This window comes from Danio rerio, chromosome 16 (genome assembly GCF_052040795.2).
Source record: "Danio rerio strain M-AB ecotype USA chromosome 16, GRCz13ab, whole genome shotgun sequence".
NCBI classification, from domain to species: domain Eukaryota; kingdom Metazoa; phylum Chordata; class Actinopteri; order Cypriniformes; family Danionidae; genus Danio; species Danio rerio.
In genome coordinates this window covers 13,975,752-13,992,013 of record NC_141036.1, presented here as the reverse complement: position 1 = coordinate 13,992,013, position 16,262 = coordinate 13,975,752, and the positions used below count along the sequence as shown (strand labels likewise).

Genomic DNA, 16,262 nt, shown 5'->3' with positions numbered 1-16,262 from the left:
GCAAATATAAAATAAATTTGTAAATAAAGATTCAAATAAATAAATGTATATATAAATCCTCAATTTCATGCATAAATAAATATTTAAATAAATAATAGTGTGGGCAGAAAACAATTAAATAAATTACATGAGTGTTGGGGGAATGAGAAAATGCTAAACAGAAAGTTCCGTACTTTTCCTCAGGTCAACATGCATTTTCTTATTCCCCCAACATTTGTGTAATTTATTTTTGCAGGTTTCATCCTCCATAATATGATAGACCTCCGGTAGTTTTGTTAACAAAACAAGTGTTTCCAACTAGATTTTTTTACTGTAAAACTTACTTACAAATTAAGAAAAAAATATCATTAAGATTTCAGCTCATATAGTCTCCATATAATTGTTTATAAGTAAAAACAGACCAATTAATATCAAACTACAGATTTGTGTCCAGCACCATATACTGCAAACAAAGAATATAAATAATAGTTAATAAAGTACGTTCTTTTCTTATTTTGCATTAACATTATTATTTTTGTGCTGCAAACAGCAATTGTACTAATTGAAATGTAGTTGTGTGTATTTCAGGCATGGGACGAAAACCGTTTTTAAGGTATACCGTGGTTTGGAACAGTCAAGGTTTTAAAACTGCTAAGATGTTCTGCTATACTGTTCCTACAGTATGTAAGATTTTTGTTTTACTTTTTTTTTTTTGTTTTTTTGTACAACAGTACCTCCAGCAGAAAAGATATCCAAAGATGCAATTTTAAATTGTATATAAATCTGTGATTTAATGAATTATTTAATCTGACATGTTTACTGTTCCAAAATATTTTAAATGTTTCTCAAAATAAAATATGTTTTGTTCCAATTTTTTTTTTTAAACCAGACATTTAAAAGGAACATGTTTTGGAGCCACAATATCATGATATTTTGAAACCATTCAACTATGCAGTGACATTTTAGGGTAGTTACTGTCCCTGAAAAAAATGTTTAATTTTCCAAGATTCAATTTCAGTCGAAGGAGTACTTATTAAACTATAAGAAAAATATACAGGTGCAGCTAAGGATATTACGGTTTATCATTTTTTACAGAATTTTCACATGTAACACAGGCTAAATGTCCCCATTACAGAAAATTCTCATATCTTTTAGAAGGTGTTTCAAATAAATAGTTTATGTAATATTTACATTTTCTAGGAGCTAAAATGTTTTTCACTTTACCAATAGTATAGTATAGCAATAGTATTTTTAAAGGTATTACTAAACAAGAATTATCTCAAAAAAGACTTGTTATATGGCACTTTGTAAATTTAATGTATTTCGAGACTGCAATGCCATTAAATCCTGTTGGTTAGTTCTTTGGATGCAAGTAACCAAAAAACATTTGTAATGTATATTGATTTTATTTATTACAATGAAAAAACTATATAGTTAGACAGGAGTAACAAGGTGGACATTATAATAAGTGCTACGCTTTGTTTTACTCTCTATTGTCAGCACTTTCAACTGTTTTAAAGTGTTTTATAAATGAAATTGAAATTAAATAAGAAATAAGGTAAATTGTTTGCCACACCCTCGTTCGATTATCAATAACAAAATGATGGCTACTGAATAATCAAAAAAAAAAAAAAAACAGCAACATTTTTTTCAGTCACATTTAAGACATCACATCAGTTGTCAAAAAAGCCAAATAAAAAACAAGGAATATTTGACATTTTATACAGATTGCAGGAAAAAAAATAAAAAAGTAAAAACAGTGAAATCATTACATGTTGTTAAAATATTACATAAAATAAAATAAAAATTATGTAGCTTTTTAATCATTAATTGTTGAGTGAGTAAAACTGTATTTTAAGGCAAATTAATCTTTAGTTTAACTCAATCTTTCAGAAATTCTTCCATCGTGATCTGCACAAGAAGAAACCAATTACAGTAATAAAAAACCTCTAAAGTTTTTCTTATATTTCTTTCTGCGTCTTTCATTGGATGTCGATTTGAAGCCACACATCAGTCCCTGCCTCTGGGAGGGCACGAGTTTTTCAAACGCACCTATTAGCAAACAGCATCTTTCGCATTCTCAACTTTCTCTGGTCGAAGTGGTTTCCAAGGCCAGCTACGTCAGCACAACCCGTGCTTCTGATTGGTCAAAACGCTTTAATTGTTGAGCACGTGAAGTCCTTCTCACATTCTGATTGGTTAAACGTATTTCGAACTGCTGCTTAGACGAATTGTATTTTTGTTCCGTGTCAAAGACTGCTAGCTGATAACAGGCTACAGTAGCCGTCAGCAGTAGCAGACTAGCTATCAAACAAATCAATTACCGCAGACGAAATTAACACCACGTTGGATTTAAAAAAATCTTTACACGAGATATTTGATCTGAAGACAACGTCGCATTGAAGTTTCACAAAAGGCAGCTCTGGAGAATAGCTAGCTATCCCACAGTTAGCCTAGCCTGGTTTGATAGCAGCACTAGCAAGCCGACCGACATCACAGTGAAAATTGGTTTTGGTTATTTATATAATAGTCAGGCGTCTTGGAATACTTTGCTATCTTTGATTGGTTGCAACTTTTAGATTCGTTATCATTTTGTTCCGTCAGTCCGGTTACAGATCACCGAATCCGTCAAATCGGCCGGTTGAGTGTCAGTTCTGCTAAGTTCTCCTTTGGGACAAATTTGCTGCCGATTAAAAAATCCAGCACGCCTAAAAATGGTAGGTTCAATTATGTATTGTTTACGAGTGATTCATCAAACTGATTACAACAAAACAGCTTTACTGTTTATTTGTCTTACTTTTTAGTCGTTCAGCTTGTTTTGAGAGACTCTTTACAGTAATGTGATTTAAACTCAAATATGCTTTGATTGTTAAATTGACAGTAATTATAAGCACTGTATTATGCAGCATTAATATTTTTTTACGAACGTTTGTTAACAAAAGGCTTTTTAACTTTTACTCGCGTTAATGCATCACTAATGTCGAATTGTGTGGTATTTGTCATACTTTTTTGTAATAAAGCATTATATTAAAGTAACTGGGTAATTATTACTTTATCCTAACTAAAGGTTCCGAAAAATATAATTTATTGTTAAGTGTTACCTGCTTGATTACCAGACGATACAAGCTCAGTATGATATACGTTGTACAATTGTTCCGCTTTTTTTTTCGTGTTTTTGCTTTTTAATTAAATAAATGTGTATTTTATTGTGGATAAATGAACGAAATTCCACCTATTTTTGTTGTTTGGTGAAGCAGATGTGCTAGGCTCTTGTTTTTTCCATTATATTATTTATTTTGATTTATTACATTTGTTTATTTATTTATTTTAATAGTAGTGGTACTATCAAACAACTGCTTGCTTACTGTATGTGGTTTCAAATGAAATTATTACTCCATCATTATTGTTTTATTACTATTACCATTAATAATAATAACTAATGTTAGCGTGATTTTTGAAGGATCATGTCACTCTGGAGACTGAAATAATGAAGCTGAAAATTCATCATTAAAATCACTAGAATAAATTATGAATTACTTTTGAACAGTTATTTTACAGTGCAATAACATTTCACAATTATGTAATTTGTTCTGTATTTTTGATTAAACAAATGCAGCCTTGGTGAGCCACATGAGCTTATTTTAAATCATTGAAAAATCCTACTGATCCCAAAATCTTCACCCGCAATGTATGTATTATGTATCAAGTTTATGAACTTGTATAGGCTAAAGTTTCTTAAAATTAATAATTTTGTATTATTTTCTAAATAAAAAGTTTTCCCCACCATTTTTTAAATTTTGCAATTTGTTACATTTGACATTTTATTGTGTGCAGAATTCAAATGTGGAGAACTTGCCGCCTCAAGTGTTGAGACTCGTCTATAAAGAAGTTTCAGCTTTAGCAGCAGATCCTCCTGAGGGGATCAAAATCTACCCCAGTGAAGAGGACATCACAGAGCTGCACACTTCCATTGAGGGCCCAGGCAAGTAGAGATTATCACAGTTTCCTCTTCTCAATGAAAGCCGTGATCTAATCATTGCACTTGCAACTTGTTTTCCCCCGTCTTCTGCTCAACAGAAGGAACTCCATATGCAGGTGGTGTGTTCCGGATGCGTTTGGTGCTTGGGAAGGACTTTCCTGCCGTTCCTCCCAGAGGCTATTTCCTCACAAAGATTTTCCATCCTAATGTTGGGCACAAGGGTGAGATCTGTGTCAATGTACTCAAGAGAGACTGGAAAGCAGAGCTGGGCTTGAGACATGTATTGTTGGTAAGTAATATTTTATTCTTTCTGAAGTTCTTTCAAACATTGACTAAATTTTTTTTCCCTTTTGTTTCATGGTCAGAAATTCCCTAAAACAGGGGTGTCCAAACTCAGTCCAGGCAGGTGTGTTTAGGGAAGGCCCTCCAGTACCGAGTTTGGACACCCCTGCCCTAAAATATAAGGTTCTGCAACATCTTAGATTTACCAGTTGAATTAATAAATCTAAACTGTAATTAAATATGTGCGTGTACATGGACATACAGTGCCCAGTATATGAGTACACCCCTCACAAATCTTTTTAATGTTTTCTATAGGATGCTTTACAATATTGTATTTGTACATATACATTTGATTATTCAGTACTGAAGCAAAATCTGGAGCTAATCTAAAAAAATAACTTAAGGTAGCAGTCCAAAAATTAGTAGCCCTAATCTATATGTTTAGGGAAAAATCTAAAATCAAAATTAAAGAATGAAGAAAATCAAAAGAAACAAAAAATATATATTTAATTAATATAATTAACAAATTGTAAATTGTGTAGTTTGTAATTTGTTTGTTTTTTCCAATATTTTGCATGAATTTAATGTGTTATCTTTCTATTTCTAAAGATGTTCAGTCACTAAAATATTATTTAATAAATATATACGTTTAATCAATCTGTTTTGCTGAAATGAAATCACTTTCAAAACCCCTTTTACTATCTTTCTGAATGAAATGCCTACTTTACTACATCCATTCAGCTTGCAGCAGAAAAAACAAGCCATGCCCACTGTTTTCTCATTTAATATACTGAGTCACAATATAAAAATAAAAGTTGCAGCAGCTTCCTGTTCATTGTGGACTTTAGTCCATAATCTAATTCAGATCAGTTTAGAAGGACAATTTGATCCCAGTTCTGCTAGCTACACTTCATTTATAAATAAAAATTAAATAGTTTACCATCTAAACAGTCCAATAAACCAGTACAGTAAAACCTAGGGTATTATTGTATTCAAATTAATGACGTGGCTTTGCTTTTAAAAGTCAGCTTCTGAAAAAAGTGTCAAGGCCTATGTATAATTGGGAATCGGTATTGAATTAATTTGCTAAATAAATCTGAATTGGCCATGTAAAAAAAAAAAACAAGATCAGTGCATCACTCATTCATATAGCCATTTATGCAGTTTGCTGTGCTAATTTACATTTACATGCAATAAACTGTTAATTTACTGTTTATTTTACTTAGATTTGATCTATTCTGTTTTTATATGCTTGTAATTCATTATGTTTTATAGATCGTGGTTCCCTCCCCTTGCCAAATCATGCCAATTAATCAATCAATCAATCTAAATGAATGAATTGTTTTTCCAATAGAGCTATTCAAGACATTTGGTGAAATTTTAGTCATGTCGCAATTTATATCGCAGAAAGCAAATGTGTACTATAGTTGAAATCAGAATGATCAAACCCTCTGAATTGTTTAATCTCTTCCCCCCCAAAAAATTTCTGTTTAACGGAGAGAAGATTTTTTTCAACACATTTCTAAACATAATTGTTTTATTAACTTATTTCAATAACTGATTTATTTTATCTTTGCCATGATGACAGTAAATAATATTTGGCTAGATAGTCTTCAAGACACTTCTATACAGCTTAAAGTGGCATTTAAAGGTTTAACTAGATTAATTAGCTTAACTAGGCAGGTTAGGGTAATTAGGCAAGTTATTGTGTAACGATGGTTTGTTTTGTAGACTATCAAAAAAAGAATAGCTTTAAGGGGATAATAGTTTTGACCTTAAGATGGTTTTTAAAAAATTAAAAACTGCTTTTATTGTAGCTGAAATAAAACAAATAAGACTTTCTCCAGACGAAAAAATATCAGACATACTGTGAAAATCTCCTTGCTCTGTTAAACATCATTTAGCAACTATTTAAAAAAGAAAAAAAAAGAAAAAAAAGCAGCTCTAATTGTTACTCATTTAGAAACTCTCACTTGAAATTACTATGTAGAGCTGCACGATTCTGGCTAAAATGAGAATCGCGATTTATTTATTTATTTTTGCTCAAAATAAAGATCACGATTTTCTCACGATTCTGTAGATGTAAAATAAAGGAATGGTAAACAATATAGCACAACATCGATAATAATATTGTGTGTAGGTCTACTGGTTTTTATAAATAATTCTATTCTACTTATAATAATTCTGATGTTGAATTATTATGTTTGAGATATATGCTTGCAATCTGTCATATTAGACAAATTTATTCACTGGTAAAATCAGACATTTGCCATTATCAGATTATATTTAACAATATATAGGCTAGAGTAGTTATACTGACATTGTAAACATTTATTTTCATGCACAACTGTGGGGTCGCTATGAAAGAAAAAAAAACATATCAAATGCTTGCAGTAATCATAACTCTAAAATGCGATATGATCATTTAAATGAAGTGCACACTTTCGGTTTTATTTTGACTGCTAAGTGCTTGTTCATACTACGCGCGCGGCTCCCAAACGATCACTCTGTGCCACAAACTGAATATTATTTACATGTTACATTACTGATTATTATTTACCTGTTACTCGCATCATATGCAGGTTCTGTTCACTAAATTATCATTAAGTAGAGCGTGCGTGCGCCCTCTCTGTGATAACAGCTCACGGTCAGCAGCTCGTCACGTGTGATTTCCCGGCCGCGAAAACATCATTATATGAAAACAAAAATGACATTTTTAGGTGAATCATACCTTATAAATACATTATGTGACTCATTCAACATCATTTGGAGGTGTCAATGTGACTGAGCAACGTGTGTGAAACAATGAAAAGACTCGTGCAGCCGCCTTTTCTTCTCTTCTGAACTTGAAAATATGATTGGCAGAATTGTAGAAATGCTGGGGTCGAATCGAGATCGCGATCTTTCAACGATTAATTGTGCAGCTCTATTACTATGCTTTTATATGTAAAATCACAATTTAATTTGATACAGACACTAAACTGGGCTATCTTTATATCCATGTGTATGTATAGTTTAAAATCTGGGGTTGTAGTTAGTTCCATCAATTATGACAAAATTTGTTCAAACTAATAATATTGTTGCATTAGTTTTATTCATTTAAATGGCAAAGATAATTTTTCAGTAGCCATAAGTTTTATTCTAAGTCGATCTTGATTTTTATTGTTTACCCTTGATGAGATAACTGTCATTTACTCTCCCTTCACTTGTTTCAAACCTGTTTGAGTTTCTCACATTTGAATACAAAAGAAGATATTTTAAAGAAAGCTGGAAACCTGTAACCATTAACTGTAATCTTACCGTAGATGTCAATGGTTTGAGGATTTTAAGCTTTCATCAAAACACCTTTGGGTGTTCAACAGAATAAAGAATCTCTTTTAAAATAACAGAACTTTGTGTGGTGTGGCGCTGTTATAAGCCTCATTCTGTCATATTATGTTTTAGAGCATTTTTTTCCTTACTTGGAGAAATAAAACTCAAACACAGCACAGTTCATCCTATTGTTCCATTCAGTTCGGCTTTTTCAATGTGGTTCTATTAGACCTTGAATCTATTAGTCAATGTAAATCTATTAAATGAGTATTGATATTACAACAATAACCGTATGTTCAAACAAGGTTAGATGTGGCCATGGAAACAAGAAATTTGTGATGATCAGATCTTCATTATATTCTAAACTTTTGAACTCGTAAGAGCAGATTTTTTTTTTTATACAGCTTGTTTACCCTCCATACTTCTCAAATCTTTCTTTTAGACCATCAAGTGCCTTCTGATCCACCCAAACCCAGAGTCAGCTTTGAATGAGGAGGCTGGGAAGTTACTTTTGGAGGACTATAAGGAGTATGCATCCCGTGCTCATCTTCTAACAGAGATTCATGCTATGGGAGGCACTTCAGGGGCCCCTCAGGAACCTGCAGACGGACCCCAACCCAAGAAACATGCAGGAGACCCAAACAAACGTGTAGTTGGGGCAGGTTTGCCAACAATGGGTACTGGCACCAACAACTCCAATATTAGCAATACTAATATAGTCGCAAAGAAAAAAACAGATAAGAAACGAGCTCTGAGGCGGCTATAAAAGATCTGTGCTTTTCTGTGTATATATAAATATTGAAGTGTGCAGACCACCTTTTCTCCTCCTCCAACTGTCCTTGTGTTTTAGGATGGCACATTGGTTTTGTCATGTTCCTCTCATTTTCGTTGCATTCGTCTCTTCCCACTTTACTCTCAGGACTTGAACTGTCCTCGTGGCAATTCTCTCTTTGTTTCATTCACAAAAGGGGTTTTTCATCCATGTTTTTGAAAGTTTTATCATTGTTCAGATTATGAAAGCGGTAGTAAAAGTTTTTGAACATTTATTTGTGGCCTCTAGCATTACATAATGACCATCAGCTGGATTTTAGTGTATATTGTCGGCACAGAATTTATAATATATTTAGATAGCTTGCAGGTGTGATAGGACGGTAATTCTGTCTTGTTATATTTGGACTGAACCCATTGAGGTTTATCAGTGGGGTTTAAACAGGAAAAGTACATTGCACAGGATAGGATCATTGTATGTGTGTTTGTGGTGAGAAAGAAGATCAGGAATAACAGACGGGGGAGGGGTAAAATGTGGTCTGAAACTCGAGTTTTTGTTTTGTTTTTTTGTGAGTGCGTATTTGTGTGGTATTATTTTTGTTTCCAATTTGTACTAATTTTGTTTTTCTATTTCATAGTCTCTTTTCAAAAATCCTTTTGTTCCCATTTTTTAAGCAAACAGCTACATTTACCCAACACTGATGTTTAAGATGGATTCCTTAAAGCCTCGAGGCCAGTTGGGGCAGAGCAATATGGGCAAATAGTTGATCATGAAATTTAAACCATCAAGAGCAACCTCATCGTGGAAAGTAGTCCTCATCTTTTGAGTAGTTTGGTTGTTAAAAATAGATTTTTCTTAAATGTCTATAGCTGCATTTTTCTCTGGCTCTGCTGGTCTCTATCTAAAGGCTCTTTTAAGGAACATTCCACTTTTTAAGGGATGAAATAACCTCATTTTACAACTTCCCTGCAATTAAACAGTTGAGTTTTTACCATTTTTTTAATCCATTTAACCGATTTCCAGGTCTGTGGAGGAGCACTTTTAGCTTAGCATAAATCAAAGAATCGGATTAGACAACTAGCATCTTGCTCAAATTTCATAAGATTTTGATGGTTTTCCTATTCTTACAATTGGAAGTTGCTGTTTTCTAGTTCAATATGGCTAAGAACTAACATAAAAAACTCCCTTTTAAAATTATTGAATTAAGATGCTAATGATCTAGTCTGATTCTATGATTTATGATAAGCTAAAACTTTTCCTGCTTGACTTTGAGATCAGCTGAATGAATTAAAAAACGGTTTAACTTCACTGTTTAACTCCAGGGGAGTTGTAAAATGAGCCTGTTCCCAAAAGTGGAATGTTTCTTTTTTTTAAGGAATCACGTCTTGTAGTTTGTTGTTGCCTGTTGTTATACTGTGGTGGACCTTCAGTTAAAAAAGATCCTCGCTAACAACATACAAACTTTGGGCAGGATGTGATGGCAGAAACCGTTTACCCGTATTTAAAAGCTTGTGGATAAACATTAGGGCATTTTGTGGCCGTTTAAGTTATTTAAATTAATAAGAAATAAAGACATTTTAGGGAGCAATTTGATTCCTCTTTTTATTTGATTAAAAGTATTTTTAGGGGTGCACTTTTTATTATTATTTATTTTTTGCCAATACTGATTTGAATAAAATATTATCCAATTCAACACTAATTTGAGCTTTCCTAATTCAAATACATTACTATTTTGATCATGTTTTAAGTTAGCGAAGTCCAAAAATGCATGCATTTTAGCTTTATATATTGCTGTATAAATTTCATAGAACATGGATTTGATCTGTTTAACAGTATTGTTGATGTCGGAGAAAACGAGGTTTCATTTTTAGGAAGTTTTTTTTTAACCAGATAAATTATGCAGCAGACATCAGCATCTAGATGCATGCATTTGATAAACTTTTGTACCGTATTTCTTAATTCTGTTTTATTTTATCATGTAACATCTGATATTCTAGTGGTTTTAAGTGAATCAAAAATCAGCTGATAAATTAGTGCATCTCTTGTGTTGGGGTATGTTTAAATGACAAGTGAACTAAAAAGGTTTTGGTGTTGTCAAAAGGATGCTCTTCGCAGATCTGCCAAAGTGACAAGTATGACACACAAGCTTTGTATTCTGTATGCCAAGCCAGTAGTTGGCGATGTCTCAAAGGAGCACTGTGCGTCTCTGCAAATACAGTCCTGTAGTCTGTTCTTCATGCTGTGCTTGAAATATGAGATGATTCGACAGCTACTGGATATTTTTTAGTCATTAAAATTATCTCTGGCTGATTTGGTTCTTCAAGCAACCAGATGAAAAGATTTGTATGAGGCTTTCTCAGATTCTGTTTGTACTCGTGTTCATTGGCAAGTGCAGATATATCAATCCTAGCAACCATGATCAGCCATGCAACCACAGCAGTGTAATGACATCATCTAAATAACATCCAGTTATCAAAGAGTTAAGAAAATGACAAGTTTTAGTAGATGAAATGGTTTGCTAAATGTAATGCAAAACACTATTTCTAATATGTGTACAGGACAGGTTTATACTTTATATAAAAACTACTATTTTCATCAATTAATTTTTCCACAGAGTGGATTTGTTATGCCTAATGGAATTAAAGTAGTTGTTTTTTTTATTCTGTGATATAAGGAATAGCCATTTGAATAATTTTGCATTGAAAAATCAAGCCACCAGCATATTATGGCTTTCATTGTTCAAATTTACCTCTGCGCACGACTCCAGAAAAAATGATATCATTGTTCCTCAAGAAATGAATATCAGTGAGAGTAACGACCATTCATATTTCAGAAATAGAAATCTGGTATCTGTTCAAAATATGCGTTTGTCGTTAGCAACTTTGATCTTACGGACCTGTTGTTAGGACAGCGGCTCGAAAATGAGTTTCAAAGAGCCAAACAATCCTGGATCATGTCAAATCATCAATAATCAAATAAAAGCTAATTGACTAATCCACATATAAAGAACGGATACTACACTGATGTTGTTTTAGATGTCATGTTTAGAGCCCTGCACGAGATGCACAGGCTGTAGCTTTGCCCTTGTCCAACAGCTTATCAAAATCGAGTCCAATCTGAAGCTTTTTTTTTTTTTCCCGTCAAACAGCTGTTACAACCATTAAAACAGACCAGATTTGTATTTAATAGGAAGTTGATGTTTTTCGCTCGTTTTATTCATGTGAATAATTTTAGAGAAATTTGAGGGGTTTTTTTATGTAAGTTTTAGGTTTTTTTTTGTGACATCAATATCCAAGCGGTATGTAGTCCACAGTGTCTTACCTCAAGCTGTGCATTATGCATAACCAGTTATCTCATCATTTAAAGTTGTCACTATTTGAAAAGTTGACAAGAAGTTTGCCTTTCACAGCTTTAAAGTGGCATGACATCCCCTACTTTCGGTTCAAGTCTACCTCAGAATTTTTTCAAAAGATGCATGATAATGGGTGTAAAGGGCAGGAGTGGGCAGGGGAGAAGGAGGGGAGCGAACAACTGTTGTCAGTCGGTTCACAAAATGAGACAAACCATGAGAAGATGCATGAATTTAAAGTTTACAAAGTTAAAATACAAAGAAATAAACCGTAATTTAATCTCCTGCTACATTTGTCATTTGTAATTTCATATAAACACAACTACAATTTGTTCTATTATTATAAAGATAATCGTGTTCATATAAACACTATAAATGAGGACTTATCCCTCAATCCCCCGGTCTGAATGCAGAGTCAGACTCGGTGCTATTTTAACCATTAGCCCTGTTGGTAATCTGGAGGATTTAGCCGAACATAGCAGCACGGCGATGTGTCTAAATGTGAAAAAACTCCTGATAAAAGACAACGTCCGCCATTCTCCAATTCACATACTGCTCTCCCTATAAAAATGCTTGCTGCAAACCAACAGCTTTGCTGTATCGGCCCTGACAGCATCGTGAGGAAAACGGTCAGTGGATCTTTTGGTCATTGAATTTTCATTTTAGAAACGGATATTGAGAAACGAAAAAACTGGCCATTTTTTGATTTTCGTTTTACAATTAAAGAACAGAAATTGAAATTCAATGTTTTTTTAATTTTGGGTTTTAAATTTGAAAACGAAAATCAAAAAAACGGCTGGTTTTTCTTTTTCATGGTGAAAAACTTAAAAACAAAGTTCATAATTATTTGATTTTTATTTTCAGTAACAAAAAATATATTCACCAGAAAACAAAACTGAATAAAGGCTTGATTTTTAAAAAATATATATTTCGAAACCAGGTAGGCCATTTCGGTGACAAAATGCTGACCTGCTAGCCTACTATAGGCTTTTATTTTTTTCCACTTTATAATGTTATGAAAGGTCTTTTCTTGTTATAACAGGATTTTGTTAAGACTAATTTTCCTAAGTAAGACAACCTATTTCTCATATAAGGGCCGGTTATAAGCTATATATTTATTTTTTGTTGGCATGTTTTACATCAGGGGTGCTCAATCCTGCTCCTCCATCCCTTCCTGCAGATTTCAGTTGCTACCCATATCAAACACACCTGCCTGTAATTATCAAGTGGTGTTCAGGTCCTAATTAATTGGTTCAGGTGTGTTTGATATGGGTAGCAACTGAAATCTACAGGAGGGTAGATCTCCAGAAACAGGATTGAGCACCCCTGTTTTACATGAATCAACCTTTATTTTGACATTTGAAGGCAAGCATTAGGTTGCTTTACTGAACACTTTTCTGAAAAGACAGTTTTAATGTTGTTAAAACCATAATACTTTCACTTCCTGAAGTTTGACCACAAATCATTCTAAATGAGGGAGGCATTAACATTAACATTAGTTGTTCGTAATGCACATTTAAATGAGTCATAGTATTTTAAAATAAAAATTAACAATTAATTTTATCTGAAATTTATCTTTTAAAAACGGGCTATCACTGAACTTGCAGATGAGTTGTGTGTATGCGTCATCACCCCACTAAAGTGGATCTATCCATAATTTCATACAGCCATGTGCAAATATAGCAGCAGATTTTAATACAGAAATTGAAATTTAACAAAAAAATAACCTGCTATTATATAACTATAACACAAAGAGATGAGCAATGATTCCAACGTTACTGTCACTCCTAAAGAGGAATGCAAATAAAGCATATATTGTAAATCATGTTGTTCCATATAACCGGCTTCAATGAGAAAAATCTGTATTAACAAAATCCTGCAATCACGAGAAAATACCTTTTATAACATAATTAGGTGGAATTAAATAATAGCCTATAGGCTAGCCTGTATGTGGCAGCATTGCCTTTATGCGTTTTTCTTTTCTGGTGATTTTATTTTTTGTTATTCAAAATAAAATAAAAAAAAAAATAATTTTTGAATTTTGGTTTTTCGTTTTTCACCATCTAAAAGAAAAATGAGCCATTTTTGGATTTTCGTTTTAAAAACCAACAATCAAAAAACATTGAATTTCAATTAGATTTTTTTCATTTAAAAACATAAATCAAAAACTGGCTCGTTTTTCAATATCCGTTTCTAAAATAAAAATCCAATGTCCAAAAGATACTCTGACTGAAAAAACCATGCAACAAACCCCGTGGATCATCGAAACAAACATATACAACCCTTCATAAATGGCTAAATGGCTGTGGGTCCGTGGACGCGGTATCACCCAGTCATCAACAGGGTCTCACAGCTTGGCACTGGCAGGTCTGCCTTCCCTTCGGAAAGCATGTGCAGTCATGAATAATTAAGAAGCCGGCTTTTCTCATAGGATAAGAGAACTCCGCTATGAATAATAATGATAAACCGACGCGTCATCTTTGCACTTGCAGGTTTGCGATACGTCACAATTTTTGATCCCGCCCCAGAAATCATTTTAAACCCAGAAGATGAAATTAGCTGACAAAAGCTCCCAATTATCCAGTTTTTTTGCAGCTGACAGGTGCTAACATTGTCTTAACTGATACTCAACACAAACAAACTTGTTAAAATCTCAAAGTACTCGAGGGTTTCTTGAACCTTAAAGTTTGCCATTGGCAATTTTTCTCTTTACGTTCTCCATTGTACGTGGCTGGAAATCATCACTGGCGCTTCTGGACCTCAAGCATCGGATCTCATTAAACTAAAAAAAAAAAAACATTTCTCTAGCAGGTCTGAAGCCCGATATGCGTGCTAGCTATGATGTGAAAAGTTGCACTAGGGGCATAAAATAAAAGTTGGGCCATGACGGGCTCTGGCTTAAATGCAGGGCTCTAGTCATGTTCTCACATAAAACATATAATACACATGGCTTGATCTTAGCATTTTCACAAAATCATGTTTTTTTGGTTCATCGAGACTAAAATGTTTTGTCTTTTTAAAATTGCTCTTTAAAACCAATTTGGCTTTTTCATGCAAATGAACCAACAAACTTATCCATTTTTGTTGAAAACAAAGTCATGTCAACATATCAATGTTTATTTACAGCAAGAAAGATATCTACATTTGTGCCCACAGTACTTACCCCATATTAGTATTGTTATTATAATCGCTGTGTTTTTGTCGACTGCTGATTTGTCATGAAAACAAAATTTGCTTTGTTAGAACTTAATGCTGTTTTTGAGGTGTCAAGTTAATCCACAGAAAAAAAACAGGTCTGAATTTTGCTTTCTCGGAAATGACAGTTCTTCCCCTTCAACCTCAGTCTGATGGCTTGGACGGGACATCTTTTACTATTATACTGCAAGACAGAGATGGTGAGGATGAGCAATATCATAAAACTCTACTTTATATTCCATTTCTGTTGGAAATGTGACAATACCTCATGGTTCATACTTTAAATGTTAAATCTTTATAGCATGATGTATTCGGATTGGTCATCGGTTTTAGCATTCATTAACTCAAAAAACAAACAAACTGAATACTGTGATCAATCACCACCTGTGCAATAAGCCTATTCTGGACATTTTCTCACTAATAAATATGGCATGGACAACTGTTAGTGGTATTACAACAACAGCAGCAGCAACTCTGCCACAAAGTGGTAGGCCATGTAAGATCCGAGCAGAGTCATTGAATGCTGAGGCACATCTCCAGGAAATCTCCAGCTTTTTATGGGGATTGTGGTGTGGGCTTGTTATTCAGGGGTTAGGCTTTTCCCCAAAAGGTGATCCTCAACCATTAATTTACCAACACTAGATAATTTTATGCCCCTATATTTTGAGGAACAGTTTCGGAGGGACCACTTTCTGTTCCAACTTGACTGCAAAAAGCAAGTTCTTTAAAGACTTGGATGAGCAAATTTGGTGTGGTGAGGAACTTTACTGCCCAAACAGAGTCCTGACCTCAACCTAACACCTTTAGAATGTGGACTGAGCAAGCGCTTTTCATCGAACATCAATGCACGACCTCGCAAATGCACAAAAAATTCCCATAACCACACAAAAACTGTGGAAAGCTTTCCCTGAAGATCTAAGCAGTTATATCTGGATATAGTGAGCCAACTCCATATTATACCCTACAGATTAAGATTGGGCTCTCAATAAATATAAACACTACCTGACAAAAGTCTTGTCGCCTATCCAAGTTTTAGGAACAACACATAATTACTTGACTTAGTTGATCATTTGGTATCAGAAGTGGCTTATATGAAAGGCAGAGGCCTCTAGATTACCCTTCTTCCACCAAAATAAAAAATGTTCATGTCCTGATTTTTAATTACTTAGTTAGGACAGTAAGGTCTGACTTTGCTTAGACGAAAGTCTCATCTCTTAACAGAAATAATGTACAGTATAGAATATAAAGTCATGCTGCAGTGGAAAAACAATGAATATTGTGTATGACTCCCAAGAGCTTATAGGACTGCATCCATACATCTCTGCAATGACTCAAATAACACATTAATAAAAGTCATCTGGAATGGCAAAGAAAGTGCTCTTGCAGGACTCCCAGAG

The 16,262-nt window shown here is 33.7% G+C and overlaps 1 protein-coding gene across 1 annotated transcript; it reads left to right on the top strand.

Moving 5' to 3' along the window:
* The first annotated feature begins 2,212 nt into the window (after positions 1-2,212).
* Positions 2,213-9,909, top strand: ube2s (ubiquitin-conjugating enzyme E2S). The gene is given in 4 exon segments (NM_001025536.1): positions 2,213-2,696; positions 3,814-3,961; positions 4,057-4,247; positions 7,995-9,909. Coding segments are annotated over 4 exon segments (666 nt in total). The 5' UTR covers positions 2,213-2,693; the 3' UTR covers positions 8,319-9,909.
* Positions 9,910-16,262: the final 6,353 nt, after the last annotated feature.